The sequence below is a fragment of the Chionomys nivalis genome, chromosome 5 (genome assembly GCF_950005125.1).
Source record: "Chionomys nivalis chromosome 5, mChiNiv1.1, whole genome shotgun sequence".
Lineage (NCBI taxonomy): Eukaryota > Metazoa > Chordata > Mammalia > Rodentia > Cricetidae > Chionomys > Chionomys nivalis.
In genome coordinates this window covers 91087475-91103550 of record NC_080090.1, presented here as the reverse complement: position 1 = coordinate 91103550, position 16076 = coordinate 91087475, and the positions used below count along the sequence as shown (strand labels likewise).

At 35.8% G+C, this 16076-nt stretch overlaps 1 protein-coding gene across 7 annotated transcripts in view; it reads left to right on the top strand.

Annotated features, from left to right (window-relative positions):
- Positions 1–16076, top strand: part of R3hdm1 (R3H domain containing 1) — a 136165-nt gene that overhangs the window by 59001 nt on the left and 61088 nt on the right. For 4 of the 7 annotated variants that reach the window (XM_057770269.1, XM_057770268.1, XM_057770265.1 and 1 more), the window contains 8 exons: positions 6023–6082; positions 6165–6305; positions 10065–10173; positions 10266–10361; positions 12207–12244; positions 12328–12378; positions 12472–12698; positions 15048–15302. In XM_057770269.1, coding sequence (XP_057626252.1) covers positions 6023–6082; positions 6165–6305; positions 10065–10173; positions 10266–10361; positions 12207–12244; positions 12328–12378; positions 12472–12698; positions 15048–15302 — 977 coding nt within the window. The remainder of the gene's footprint in view (positions 1–6022; positions 6083–6164; positions 6306–10064; positions 10174–10265; positions 10362–12206; positions 12245–12327; positions 12379–12471; positions 12699–15047; positions 15303–16076) is intronic. The other 3 variants (XM_057770271.1, XM_057770270.1, XM_057770267.1) reach the window with 2 other exon arrangements.

Here is a 16076-nt window from a genome sequence, read left to right as displayed (position 1 = left end):
AGAAGATAAAACAACAAAGAGCCAAATAGATGTACCCAAAGTATCCCATTGGAATGGGAAATTAGAAAGCTACTGACTACTTTAGCATGTTTTTCTTGCAGAACTGAGTGGTTCCAGGAATAAATGAGAAAATAGGAGATTCTTAGCTAGTCTGAGTAAGATCCAAATGGGTAAAACTTTCCTCATAATCTTTATCAAGAACAACCAAACAAAACCCAGCAAGCGACATTCTCTGTTCTGTGATTCTGTTTCTGTTTACAAATATAATAGCTTTTTAATTATCTTCTTGTCCTTTTTAATGTGTGACTTAATGCTTTTAGTATATCCACAGGTATTTGTTGCTATAAAAGAAAGTTTTTAGAGCTTTTTGTTCACATCTTTTTATAAAAACAACCTTTAGCTGTCAATGTGCTTTCTGGTCCTATGTTTTTTTCCTCCTCTGGACCATCATTTTAATCATCTTACCAAATACATGGGTCTGTAGCACGATTAATGAAAACCCAGAGACAAATATTGGGGTTCAACCTGAAGACCAGAAAAGCAAAGCAGTCAGCCACTAGCTCTTACTTTTACCTCAGTCCCAAAATGGTGATCCTGCCTCCAGGAATCCTCAGAATGAAACCTGTTTTATATTCCTCTCTAGTGCTGGGATTAAAGGCGTTCACCACTATACCCAGTTTCTATGGCAAACTAATGTGGCTACTGGGATTAAAGGTGTGTGCCACCACTGCCTGGTCTGTATGACTGACTGATCAGTGCAGCTGTTTTACTTTCTGATCTTCATGGCAAGCTTTATTTATTAACATACAAATGAAATATCACTACAGTGGTCTTCATTTAGTACTTTGTCCATTGCTCACCCATTGCAGCTTTATCAGTGTGTTATTTCTTCTGTGTATGCAGTTCTATTTAAGCTAACAAATGGGTGAATAATTTATTTAATGCCTGGCATATAAGTTATTACTAATGTCATTGTTTTAGGGGTTTAATTTTTTACTAAATCACTGAACTCTCAAGCAGATGATTATTACTTGATACACAATTAAGTACAGACGATTTTTACTAAAGGTTTCAGGATTTGGTATATCCTAGAGAATTCTACTAGATGCCAAATATATTTGTCCAATTATTACATTTACTAATACATTTGTTTATTCATTTTGAGTGCATGTATGTGGGTGGGTGTGCCTTCCATTGTGACTATGTATAGGCCACAGAACAACTTTTCCAAGTATGTGCTCTGCCTCCACCACAAGGATCCAGCCAGGTCATTCGACTTGTCAGCAAGCTCTTTTACCTACTGAGCTATTTCACTAGCACTATACTTTTAGTTTTTATATATTTTTATTTTTAGCAGTTATGGAGATTGAACGGTGGGCCTCATGCATACTAAGCTGACTTACAGCCCCAACCTTTTGATTTTGTTCCTTTATATCGTTAAATCTCTGTTTTAATTCTCAGACTATTAAACTTAATTTGAAATGGTAAATAATGAAATATTTAGAATTTCTGTTTGCAAGAAATATTTTCTATGTGTTTGACAGAGTTACATATACTGACATAATCTTACACCTTGTTAGTTTAAGTTTAATTTTTTTATTTTATTTTATGTGCACTGGTGTTTTGCCTGCATTTATTTCTACATGAAGGTGTCAGACCTCCTGGAACTGGAGTTACAATTGTGAGCTGCCATGTGGGTGCTGGGAATTGAACCTGGGTCCTGTGGAAGAGCAACCAGTCTGTTTGTTTGTTTGTTTCTTTGTTAAGGGCAGGGTTTGTCTGTAACTTGCAAGCCTGTCCTGGAACTTGCTCCATAGACCAGGCTGGCCTTGAACTCACAGAGATCCATCTGCTGTGATTAAAGGTATGCGCCACCACTGCCTGGCCAAGCAGCCAGTGTTCTTAACTACTGAACCAGCCCCCAATATTTGAATTTAATAGGTAGAAAAGTGTTACAAGTAGCTATATTGTGTAAAATAATGGAGGAATAAGCAAGACCATGGATTAATCGTGGTAATTTTTTTAATTAATATTTTTTAAATAATTTAGACTTGCTCATATTTAGCTATGTGTTTTTGTAAAATATACCTAAAAATTACTTTGATTGGAATAATGTTACATCACTGTTACAAGCCCCTCCTCACTGCATCAAGCCTGAACATAGTATCCCATCATAGGGAATAGGCTCCAAAAAGCCAGCTCATGTGACAGGGATAAATCCTGGTCCCCCTTCCAGGGGCCCCTCAAACAGACCAAGCTACACAACTGTCAACACATGCAGAAGGCCTACTTTGGCCCCATGTACGCTCCCCAGATGTCAGTCCAGAGTCCATGAACTCCCAGCTCAGGTCAGCCGTCTCTGTTTCCCTATCTTGATCTTGACCCCCTCCCCCCAATTCATATTATTCCTTCTCCTTCTCTTCAACTGGACTTCAGCAGCCGGGACCAGTGCTTAACTGTGGATCTCTGAATCTGCTTCCATCTGTAAATGGATGAAGGTTCTGTTGACAGACCGCTGGGGCTGCTGAAAGCCCACATATTATTGCTCCTTTATTTAAGTAGTTTTATGTCGTTTTGATTGAAATCCTTGTTTTTATGTGTTTAATGATAGCATATATTAGTTCATTTTTTTAGCTTATGTCTATTACTAAAATATTTATAACCTTGCTTATAGATGTGAAAACTTAGGATATTAGACTACTACAGTGATTAAAAAGTCAAGTGTGTAGAATTAAGATCTTGGGAAACTTACTGCTCCTTATGTTTCTAGTACATTCTACTAACAGTGGGGAAAATTATTTAAAATGATTGGGTATGATAATGATAGAAAAATCGCCTGCAATCAGTAGGTTACGCCTGACTTTCTATCGTGGCTGATAGAATCACATTCAACACAAAGATCATTTGAAATATCTTTCATCCGCGATTTATTTCCTATACAGAAAACCAATTTAAGTGCACTGCTCTCTGTGAATTCTATTAAATAAAGTGCTGCTTCATAGTTTCTTATTCAATTAAAGTTTATGAAACTCAAAAAATTGATGAAAATTATATCGTCTCAATTTGACCCCAAAAGTTCATATGGAAAAGATCTAGGGTCTGGAGTGATGCATCAATGCTTAAAAACAAGCCTTCCCTAACTCCAGTTCCACAGGATTTGATGACATCTGTCCTCCACAGGTTCCAGGCACACACGTGGTGCACAGATGTACATGCAGGCAAAACATTTGCATCAAATAAAGTAAATAAGTCTAAAAGTACAAAGAAATTTAAAGAAAAATAAGACCTAACCATTAAGAGGATAAATCTGTTTCATGGGGCAGATTGTGTGGAAGAAAAAGTTCTTTATCTTTTCTAAAATGTAATGGAAGAAGATTATGTAAGGACTTTCTGAAATAGTTTTATTTATCCCATGCAAAACATAATTTGTTTAGAACCTGTATATTATATATAATCCATATATTTATATAATGATAACTATGATGTATGCTTTTAAAATAGGAACAAATTTTAAGAGAATATAAAAGGCTGTTCTGGGCAAACAGCTTAAGGAACAAGGTAGTTCAAGAGTTCCTTAGAACCATGACAGAGGTAGTCCAGATGATGAGAAATTTGTGAGTTCTAAAAATGAAGCTTATCTTGTGCCTAGCTTGTAGGATCATTACAGAATTTGAATTCTAAAAGCAATGGGAAACCTCTCACAGATTAAACCAAAGGAATGCTGTGATTACATAAGTACTTTTACAAGACTATTATGCATGTTCCACATAGAACAGGTTAGACCATCACAAGAAAAATGTTGAAATCCTGATTGCTGGGACACAGGAGCATTGCAGTAGAACCAAAGAAGGTGGATAAAACTTGCAGCAATAGTTAAATCAATAGGAGAATTACCTTGAGGATTGTGTGGAATGTGATGATGTGTACCTTTAGTCTGAGAATTCAGGAGGCCAAGGTAAGAGACTTAAATTTGAAGGAAGACAGGATTACATAACAAGACTATGTTTAAAAACAAAACAACAATAAAAAATTGGGTTCTAATGATTCTGCAGTAGCACCTACTCAGAGGGCTGAGAGGCAGGAAAATCACAAATTCAGTAATTTTCTGGATCTCAACTTGAGTTCAAGGCCAGCCTGGACAAGTCATTAAGATCTTGTCTTTTAAAAAGAATGAAAGAAATCTGTAGGAAAAAAATGGGACTGGAGAGATTGATTGCTCAGTAGGAAAAGTATTTGCCACACAGATATGATCATCGACATTTAGATCCCAGCATTCATATGAAAAGCTAAGCTTAGGCGCTGCAGTAACAGCACCATGTAACCTTGTCTATCTTTGATCTCGCTCTGTAGACCATGCTGGTCTTGAACTCACAGAAATCCACCTGCCTCTACCTCCTGGGTGCTGGGTTAAAGGCGTGCGCCACCATGTCTGGAATAAAATCTTTTAAAAATAAAAGCTGGGCATGCCTATAGTCTCAGTGCTGAGAGATGGATACAGGATAATCTTAGGGGCTCAGTAGCTAGCCAGTCTAACAAGTCTGAGTTTCAGGTTCAGTGAAAGACCCTGTCTTTAAAAAAGGAAATAATACAGAAAGTCATCAAGAAAGACAACCCAGCTTAAACTCACTCTGCATGCTTATATGTATGTGCATGCCCACATGAACAAATATACATACTCTCATGTTTCCATGTCATACACAGACACAAAGGAAAATTCTTGTTCTGCCATACCACAGTAAATAGAAGGTGGTACCATTTATTAAGATGACAAATAGCAAAAAAGAATCAGGTCAGAGGGCGAAATTGAATGTTACTAGAATTTGCACTAAAATGTACTCTTGTTTTTGGATTTGGGTTTGAAATTGTTGAAGCATAATTTTCTCTTTTTGTACATATTGTAAATATAGAAAGTAACTTTTTGTTGAATAAATGAATAAACTAAAAGGTATTCTGTTTTATGGGACTTGTTTTGCAGTGCATGGGGAGTGTCAAACACAGTATTTATGCACAGACTTTTAGGTGACTCAAGAATCAACTCCAACTCTTGTGTTAAATTTTAGGAGTTTCTTCTCTGTAGTGTTTATTTTAGAGAACTTTTTGGGCCATACTATTTGTGAACTTAAAATCTTTAGAAAACAATCTGTAAAGCTATCTCTGAGGTTTTTTGTTTTGTTCCCCACATTAACATGAAATCTGCAATGAGTAGAGGAAAACCGTAGAGCCATATTTTCAATGTATATGAACCAAGAGGAGTCGGGCAGTGGTGGCACATGCCTTTAATCCAAGATCAGTAAGCAGAGGCAGACGGATCTCTGTAAATTTAAAATCTGCCTGCCTGGTCTACTGAGTGAGTTCCAGGACATCCAGGGCTGTTAAACAGAGAAACCCTGTCTCAAAACAAAACAAAAGAACCAAGAGGAATGACTCCATTGACTTTTAGAGCCTAAATGCCCTGCGTAGGACCCTAGTCATCTGAAGGGGCACATGCAGAAACTCACTTGAGACTGATTCATTTTAGATGGTGGATGTATTTGCTTCATTTTGTGAGGAATTTTCTCAAGATCTTAGATATACATAGTAGCAGCCTACAGAATGAGAAGTAAGAGCATTGACTTGCCATAAGTGTTCGTTACTATGAACAGAATCTCATGTTCTTTAGAGCATTGTTTCTGAGGAGCTAAAGATAACATAGTTGGGCTCTTAGAGTGTACACTGTCCTGTCTACATTTGTGTGTGTATGTTTGTGTGTGTGTGTGTGTGTGTGTGTGAGAGAGAGAGAGAGGGAGAGAGGGAGAGAGGGAGGAGAGAGAGAGAGAGACTACCATAAAAAGTTACACTGAAAAAATTTTCATTCTCTTAACTCTTCTTTTTTAGGGAGCTTATAAATACACTAGCATCAAGCTTGTATTATCTCTGAGCGTGTTCTTTTTAGGGGGGGAATTAGTAAATTTCATAATCTGTTGACATTTATGATTACTTCGGTGCTAAGTTTATATGTAAGGGTCTCCATCCTTTCTTTCAGGGACAGAATGATGCTGCTGAAATTGGAACAAGAAATTTTAGATTTCATTGGTAATAATGAGTAAGTTCTGACATTTAATAAGAAAAGGAATTGTCATTGTAGTTCTCCTTGAGTTATTAAATTAGCTGTTCTCTTCCTTCAGGTCCCCACGTAAGAAGTTTCCCCCAATGACATCTTACCACAGGATGCTGTTACACAGAGTGGCTGCCTACTTTGGATTAGACCACAATGTTGATCAGAGTGGAAAGTCTGTCATAGTGAACAAAACTAGCAACACAAGAATGTAAGTGTTCAGTTATGTTGTCTGTGAACTAATACTTGCCTTCCTACAGCACCTTCCATTTGTGGTAAATTCCATGATAACTTTGTGTGATGGAGCCAAAAAGTACATTTATCTCGCTGTGAACAAAATGCAGACCTGGATTCAGATGAGGAATATGAGCTTTGTCTTAGGCACAACTACAACAAACACCTCGGAGAACATATTATCAACCTTGTTTGACAGCTTAATGAATTTTTAAAGTTAATTTAGGTATCCACGGCCACCTTTAGGCAATTTGTTTAAATAATTTTAAAAAAGAAAAAGCGTTTCAGATTTTGACACCCTCACATCGTCTACCACTTTGTTATCATTTCCAAAATCTTGTTTCGTTTTGTTGGTTTGTTTCGTTTTTGTTTTTTTTCCTTGTTCGACGTCAAATATGAAGAAACTGAAACTCCAGTCTTCCATACTGCTATGTTCTTTCTTGGGCCATATCTGATTTACTGAGGAAAGTTTTTAAATGGTTAAAAGGAACCCTTTGCTTTAAAAGTAATTGCTTTTTGAAAGCCCTTTAAAAGGCTGGGCTTACAGCTCAACGGTACAACACATGACTATGCTCAAGGATCTGCACTCAGTCCCTTGAATTATAAAAAAGTCCTCTAGTCTCATTCTCTGTAGCACTGGGATTATAGGTCTGTGCCAGCATACATGGTGCAATAGTATTCTCTTTATCATTTTCAATAGACCTAAGACAATAAGTAGCACTCAATTTCAAGTGCCATGAATAATGTTCTTCACTTCATTATTTTTTCTGCTTTTCCTCAGGTCAAATACCTCCCAGAGTCTTATCTGTACCATTCATTTTTACATGGTTATATTTAATTTATCTAGTCCCTTCAATTACCATAGTCTTTGCCAGTCTAGGTGCCATATTGCTTGATGAAGCAAAATAGGGGCTCCTCAATTTCAGATAGTCTTTATCAACTAGATAGGTGTATTCCATATTTTAAATGACCATTCCTACAACACAAAATAATAAATTGCCTTGGGCAGAAAGTCCTTATTAATTTCTGGGGATTATTAGAAAATACAAATCTGATTTAGTTTCATCGTGTCTATTCATTAATCTTATTGAAACAGCTTTTATCAATTAATCTTTTCCCAGTTAATTATATAATGACTAAAACAGGATAGTATTTAGTAAGATGTAGGTGAATTGAAAGTGCTAGAAATTACTCTCTTTAACCAGTACCCTTCAACATTACTTAGAGCTGCTGGATGCCCAAACACATGAACATTAGCAGGCATTTTGACTAACATTTTGACTGACAACTCTCTAAGGTTTTCAATACAGTGTAACTTCAGTTATTTGAATTCTATAAATGATGTCAGAAAAGTTTTTAGGGTTCTATTTGTAAAAGTAATCAAAAATTTAGTTAAGCAGAGATATTTACAAAGTATGGGTTAGTGTAATTATAACTGTTTCAGATCATTGAAGTTACACTGTATTCTTACTTTATATCTTCTGGGATCTGAAGAAGGTTGTAAATCAGAAAACCTTAGAGATCTGCTCCACATTGAATAAAAACAAACTTACCTTTTCCTCATAGGGAGATTACCCGCTCCAGCCTTGAACCAGTGGTGTTGTGGATGTCAACAACCGGGTGTCCACTGGGGTGTCTCAATGGAGCGGGAAGTTGCCGATTGCAGGGCAGTAAATTCAGGCATCTTTAAAAGAAAGAGGTAAGACAGTCTTAAGGTTAGCTGAAATGCCTGCCATATTTTGTGTGGGAATCCAGCTGTTCTTAGAAAAGTTGCCAGGGCCTTGGTTAAACTGTAGAGCTCACTTTAGAATAAGAGTCTCTCACTCAAATACAGATGCCTCAAGTAAGAACATGTGACTTTACACAGCTACAGCTATAGGTAATAATAGTAAATAAATCAGCTCTATGACAAACGGCGTACTGTCATGGTCGGTACTAAATACATAACTTGAAACTCTGAAGGAAACGGACTCTCATCGTTTTGGTCATGAAGCGTTGTACTCTCACCTTTTTTACTTTGATATGGATTTTTTTATCTGCTCTGTTTCATTCGTCATTTTACAATACATTTTTTTCATCTTGTTTAGATAATTTTCATCTTTAAAACTCCCTTTGTGTAATGTAGAGGAGTCAACTACAGTGTTTTATTAAAAATTGGTAAATTGATCTGAGTGTGGTGGCACATGACTTTAATCCTAGGTCTTAGTGAGTAGAGGCAGGGGAATCTCTGCATTTCTGGTCAGCCTGATTTACATAGCAAGTTTCAGACCAGCCAAGGTTATACAGTGAGACCCTATCATAAAAACAAAAATTAGTCGCTAAACTGAAACATGTTTATGCATGTGTTTTGGATTCTATTTATAATGAAATGTCTGATCTTGGTTTGCTGAAACATCATTGCTTGAGTTTATGATTAAAATTTGCTGATTGCCAGGCATGGTGATGCACACCTTTAATCCCAGCACTTAGGAAGCAGAGACAGGTAGACTCTGGGAGTTAAGGTCAGCCTGGTCTACAAAGCAAGTTCTGGGCTAACCAGAGCTACACAGTGAGACACTGTCTCAAAGAAATGAAATTTTATTCATGGTGTTCTCGTATTGCTTATATTATATATAAATATGTAGATATGTATTTGAACTATACAGAAAATATATATTGTATTGTTTATGTTAGCATATGTAGTTATGTATTAAATAGAACTGTATAGGGAATTTATTAGATTTTCTTTAAATATATTAAAATGTTTAGTGTTATATTTCAAAACAGTAATTACAATGTAAAATGGTAATAGGTTGTACAATATTAGTTGAATTAACTTGTTGGAGCTCAGAATATATTGTCAGAGGTCAATTTTAACATAAGTTGAATGTCTAAGACCCATGACCTTCCAGGTTTAGTGAAGCTTCTAACATTTCTAATCTGGAAAAACTATTATGTTACAGAAGTAGTACTAAACTCCACAGTCATTGCTTTGGTTTCCAGTGTTAATCTCTACATAAGAGCTTACCTTTTCTAACCTGTTTAAGTTAGTGTAAAACAAAGTTATACTCTGATGTAATTTAGAATTTTGGGCAACTTGAAAATTTCAAGTTGTTTCTTAGGTTTTCAGTTAATTCTGTACAAAATCCTTGCTTGCTTTCATTCTGTGGCATGAAGACTGTAGGAATATAATGCGTGTGATACAGTACTTAGCTTTTCTTTGTCTGTGCATAGACAACATAGACAGGATATCAGCCTGGGAGTGTGACCCCATGTGCTCCACCTGTAGCATTGTCGTGTACTTACCCTTTGACTTTCCACAGGTGCTTTCCCCTCTTGAAGCCCAGTTTCCTCGGGGTTTATTATAATGACAAGTTCTTCTGGGTGCTCTTTCTTTACTGTTAATTTCAACTTAGAACAACCCTGTAAAGTAGATAAATGCATTATATAATTCTCGTCTTACATATGAGAAAATGGGAATAAAATATTAAATAATTATGCATATCTTAAAGCCAGTACTATGTTGAAAAGCTAGACTTGAACCCAAACAGTTTCTGAAAAGCCTCTACACTATCCCGTAGAGTAGCGTTTGCTCAGAGGAGTCTTACGATGATGAAGTGAGGTGATAGTAGTGTGTCTGAAGCAGCACTGATAGATAACAATATTACTTTTTTATTAACTTGCATATATTGTTTTACTTGTTTATAAATACAGTACATTAAATTTTTTGTTCCTTTGTCTTGTTTCTTTTTTTCAGACCTGATCAGAAATTTAATGAACACATTAAGGATGATAGGGGTGAAGACTTTCAGAAACGATACATCCTTAAGAGAGATAACTCTAGCTTTGACAAAGATGATAGCCAGGTAATCTTGAGAAAAATGCTACATTCTTTTTAAGTGCGAGCTTTAATTATATCAACAGTTCATTTTTCTAATAATCATTTTTGCCTCTTTAGATGAGAATACGTTTAAGAGATGACAGAAGAAGCAAATCTATAGAAGAAAGAGAAGAAGAATACCAGAGAGCTAGAGATCGGATATTTTCCCAAGATGTATGTGCTAACTTACCCTTAGGACTTTATCTAACAACATTCTAGCCCCCCCCCCGCAAGCTATTGATCATATTATTTTTAACCATATCATATCAGGTCGTGTTTTTGAAATAAGCATATTGTTCCTCTTAATTTGATATAGTACATTGGAACAATACTATGAAGTTTTACCAATATTGAAAACAGGTGGACCACAGGACTCAATAGAGGATGGGAATGAGTTGCTATTTTTATAACTTTTTTAAAGCTTATAACAAATGAGGTTTTTACAACATCAGTAACTATAAATCTTGCATTGTTTGTAGTGGCCTTAATCTTAATAAATACTTAAATAAGGAAACCAAGGCAACAGAAAGCTATGCAAAGTAGCCAAAATAAATATACCTAGTTAATGGCTGAGTAGGAATTTTAATCCAGATCTGCTGAACTCAACATCTATATTAGATTAATGATTTTCAGTATTTTATTTATTTATTTATTTTTTTTTTCTTTAGCTCTTAGTTAAAATGTGTGATTTTCAGTATTTTATAAGCTCGATGGCATACTGCTGTTGACAGGTTGACAGGTAATACAGTGTGTGAATCACGGAGACACGTAAAAATGTAATAGAGTCACAGTAGACAGAGAAGTACTACAAAGTTGAACTGGGGAGGGGATAGGAAAGTAAGCTTCTGAGAGCCCAAAGTTCAAGTAGGAAATCAGTGTTTGCAGAGGCTCACAGGAAGAATCGAATGATTTAGAGTAGCTAGAACATAGCCTGGCAGGCAGCATAAATAAGGAAGCTTTAGACTGGAATATATTTCAGGAACTTGGCCCTAAACCTTTGCTATGGTAGCTGAACTTCAGGTGTGGGTTTTTGTTTTTGTTTTGTTTTTCTGTAAAAGGCCATGTGATCGATATTTTAGGCATCTTGAGTCACACATGTATATCTGCTCAAAACTGACTCTGATGTGACAGCCACCATAGTACATAGTCATGGTTGTGTTCCATTCAATCTTTATTCGTTGAAACAGGTGGTTGGCCTGTTGTTCCTGATCCTTGTACCAAGGAGCCATGAGAGATGGAAGAATTACATTTTAGAGAGCTTGCTTTGGCTCCTGATCTATAAAGTGAATGAGTAGGGCAAATTTAGAAGACTGTCGCAATAATGCAAACAGAAGTGACTTAGAGTGACAACACTGGAGGAATTTGACTGCTTATTCTCTGCTTTATCCCTATTTGCTGTGTGTTAACTACTTCCACAAATAGAAATGGCCACTGTGTTACAGTGAATTAATTAGCCTTTGCTTTTTACATTTATTATTTGTATGTGTATACACGTGCATGAGAAAGGTCAGAAGACAGCTAAGTCATAACTAAGGTCATAAGTTAGTTCTTTTACCATGTGGCTTGGACTCAGGCCTTCTGGCTTGGCATCAGGTGTCTTTACTTTTGGAACCATTTTTCCCATGCCCTCTGTTAGCTTTTGATTACTGCTAATCAAATATTTGTGAATAAGAGAGAATCTGTAGACTTTAAATATATGATAAGTGAAACTTGAATCCACCCCCATTAAGAAGATTTATTTAAATTTCAAATCCATTTTGACAATAAATGACTTCTAAGATAGGTATCTATTAAAAATAATCATCATATCTCCAAGCCATGATAAATTCCATTATCGTTCATTGGATCTTTTTGGAGGTATACTCTTATATTTCTAGTTGTAAGCCTAGTCTTTAGCTGCTAAGCCATCTCTTCCGCCCTTGGGTATACTCTTAAGTTACTGTATATGATTTTTGTTGTTACTATTAGTATACAAAAGACCATGTATTTGAAAAACTTTATGCCTTTCTTTCTTTCCAGTCCCTGTGTTCCCAAGAAAACTATATTATTGACAAAAGGTAAGGAAATCTTTAATATCTATTCTGGTTGTTATCTAATGGAAGCTAATAACAATTTGCGTGTCTTATTAAAATGCCAACAGAATCCAAGATGAGGACACTAGTGGTACCCAGCAGAGGCGCCAGATATTTAGGTATTGGAATGTTTTCCAGTCAGTGGTAAAAAAGTTGCATATTTTTTCTTTTTCCCCCTACTAGCTTTTCAATGTTTTATTTCTAAATTACAGAGTTAATAAAGATGCTTCAGGGAGATCAACCAATAGCCATCAGAGCAGCACTGAAAATGAGTTGAAATACTCAGAGCCACGACCCTGGAGCAGCACAGATTCAGACAGCTCCTTCCGGAACCTGAAACCTGCTGTAACCAAAGCCAGCAGCTTTAGTGGAATCTCGGTCCTGACAAGAGGTGATAGTTCTGGAAGCAGCAGAAGCATAGGCAGGCTTTCAAAAACAGGTATAAGTATCTACCGAGAACTGTACAGTCAAAATGTTACTTTGGGTATAAGTATCTACCGAGAACTGTACAGTCAAATGTTACTTTGCCTAAAGTCTTAGCTTCTCATCACATGATGCTGATTATCCCCCAATGAAATGTTACCTCTAGCTTAGTTACCTACAAAGCACAGAAGGAGTGATGACCACAGCGACTTTAGGATTCATTTGGTCCTGGAGATAAAAATTACAAACTGAAGTAAAGCACCTTGGCTGTTGCTCTATAAACTTAATCTCATAGTTCAGGGATTGATTTCTTGCGTAGAGGAGGGGACTGGAAATTCTTCTTTGCATGGCTTCTCACCTAGGATTGTTTGACATTAGGTGTTTCTCATACTGCCAAATGTTGATTGCACTCTTCATGACTTACCTATAACAAATGAATAAGATTGCTGAGAAATTTTTGAGGAACTTTAAAACCAAAGGAAAATAATATACATACAACTATTATAAATAGAAATTTAAATAATCTGTTGATTCTTTTGACTGCTTTGTACTTTTCTCTTGTACAGAATTTATTGTGTCTTTTAGAACTTTTGTAGATATTTATTTATTTATTATTTATTTATTTTTATCTCAAAATAAAGATAGAAGACAGAAATGGCCATTTCTCCCTAACCTGTTTAGATTAGGTTAAACATACAGTTAGTTTTGGGCAGCTACTTTTGGAAGGTATATTAAGGCAGCAAAAAATTTTAATATAGTATATGCTTTAAATTGCTAATATTTGTGAATTTCAGTTCTCACCTTAAAATATAAATCTATTGAAAACGTCTTAGTGGATATGTTAACATTGCTAAAGACAATAAATTTTTTGAATGTTTTTGAAATTTGTATACTTATCTGTGTATACTGCAATTTGGTCATAAATGAAGGAAAATAAATCTCTGTTGTGAGGAAGTCATTTAGAGAGTGCAAAATTCAAGCTTCTGCCTTCTGGGTGCTGGGATTAAAGATGTATACCCCCATGCCTGGCCTAAATTAAAACATTTTAATAACTTGGGACCACTGAGGTTTCCCAGTCAGTCAGTATACTTTCTGTACAAATCTGATGGCCTGAGTTTAGATACCCTAGTAGAACTAATTCTCGAAAGTTGTTTTCTGAGCTCCACATGTTACACACACACACACACACACACAAATAAGGAAAAACTAAAAATAACTTGTGCTATCTTATTTTAAGAGACAATGTATGTTTTAATCCTTTAATAGGTAAAAGTGATAGTGTGTCATTCCCCCCCACACACACACACACAGTAGTGCACACCTTCAATCCCAGCACTCTGGAGGCAGAGGCAGGTTGATCTCTGAATTCCAGGACAACCAGGGCTACACAGAGAAACCCTGTCTCGTAAAAAGAGAAAAAGAAAGAAAGCAAAGTGGTAAAGTTGACATGTCATTTTTATATGACTTGTAGTAAAAGCTTTCTTCAGAAGGCAGTCTGTATAGTGTATCGTAATTATTCATTACATCCATTAGAACCTTCACCCCAGAGTCAGCCCTTAGTAACAACCTAACTAAACTACAAGTACTGTCTGAGTCTGTATATTTCGTTGTCTCCTTGTCCACCTCATTTATTATGCTTTAAATGTCAATAACAGTTTCAACCTTGTCCCTGTGAAATAGACTGTAGGCTTGAAAGTAGCTAAAATTAAAGTTTTAAATAAAGTAAGAAATAAATTTTAAGGTGGTCCTAACATAAATAAATACTTGGGATGCTTTTCATACTATTTATGTCACTAGTTAAAAGAGAAAGGTGGTTGAGTTTTTATTATAGGAGGATGCTGATTTTCAAGATGAAATTCTATAATGAAACAGCGTTGCTTCTTTCAGTAGATAATTTATTATTTATATTGTTTCCCATACCATTCTTAATCTTTCTGTGTTCTTATAGATAAGGGGTTCTGATACGTGAGGTTTGGGGCATTTGACTGTGCTAAATTCTTTTTCCTGGGGAAATTGTAATCTGTATATTCTTAAGTGTTAAAAGGTAAAATATATATAAAACGTGTCCTTTTGAAAGTGTCAGTAGTACACTTTGTTGGCTGTCTGTGACTTGTGTTACTGTAAACTCGGTAATTGCATGATTTGGCTATGACTTCCTGACAGTTTCTGTGGCGCTACTTGTTGCGCTAAACATTTAGGAGGATAAACAAGAACCACTGGTCAGTAAATCATAATAGCTATTGCTGTTATGTTGTAAGTGCATGTTGTAGAATATGAATTGTACTATTAGGTTTTAAACCTGTACTTTCCTATTAAAAGTTTTTTTTTTTTTTTAATTCCATGTTTTTCATTATTCTCCCTCTAGGATCTGAGTCTTCAGGTAGCGTAGGGTCCTCTACAGGCTCTCTTTCTCACTCCCAGCAGCCTCTCCCAGGTTCAGCTCTTAGCCAACCTTCTCATGGCGCACCTGTCATCTACCCAGCAGCCAGCACTCACAGTTCTCTTTCCTTTGATGGTGGCCTCAGTGGTCAAGGTGCATCTCCTAGCACTAGCTTCCTTTTGCTTCCCTTGGAAGCAACTGGCATACCACCTGGCAGTATTCTGATCAACCCACAGACAGGTGGGTATCCAGAGAGAGAGTTTATTTCAGTTGACATAGCAGGAAATATCTGTAAATTAGAGTACCTTTTAAAATGAATTATTTTAAAGTATATATGTTAGCTTTTTAATTTTGATAAATAAGTGTCATTGTCTTGACCACTTTAATAGAGGTGTTTAGGCTGTAAAATGTTATAAGTTTTAATCATATTGAAATAATTCTTCCTATTTGACATCTATGTATAAACTAGATAAATAGCCTGACTATAATTAAACAATTCATGCCATTGAAATGAGTCAGTTACCTTTGAGAGAGCTTTATGTGATATAGCATTTTTATTCTGTAGCCAATAATATGTTCTTTATGAAGACATAAGTAAATAAAAAATATATAATGTTCTTGAAAATATGGTAATTGCTTTCTACATAAGAAATAAAGACATTTGTTTTTATAAAAGGGAGTTGTTATAATTTAATATTGACAATATATGTTTTTAGTCCTTGACATAAGCTAATAATAATTTTATTGGACTTTTACTTTAGACCATATCCAGTTTGATAGGGTATTGCGCCAGACCCTACTGAGCTCATTATAATCAAAATATCTTCTGAGGGCCGTAGAGGTGACTCAGTCATTTGAAAGCTCTGGCTTCTCTTTCTGAGGACCTAGGTTCAGTTCCCATCAATCACATATTCGTACTTTAAATTCTTCATTGATGACCTTTTTAATGCCCCTTTAGGTAGCGAAAAACCCCATTTACAGCAGGGAAATTGAAGTATGTATAGATAAGGTTGT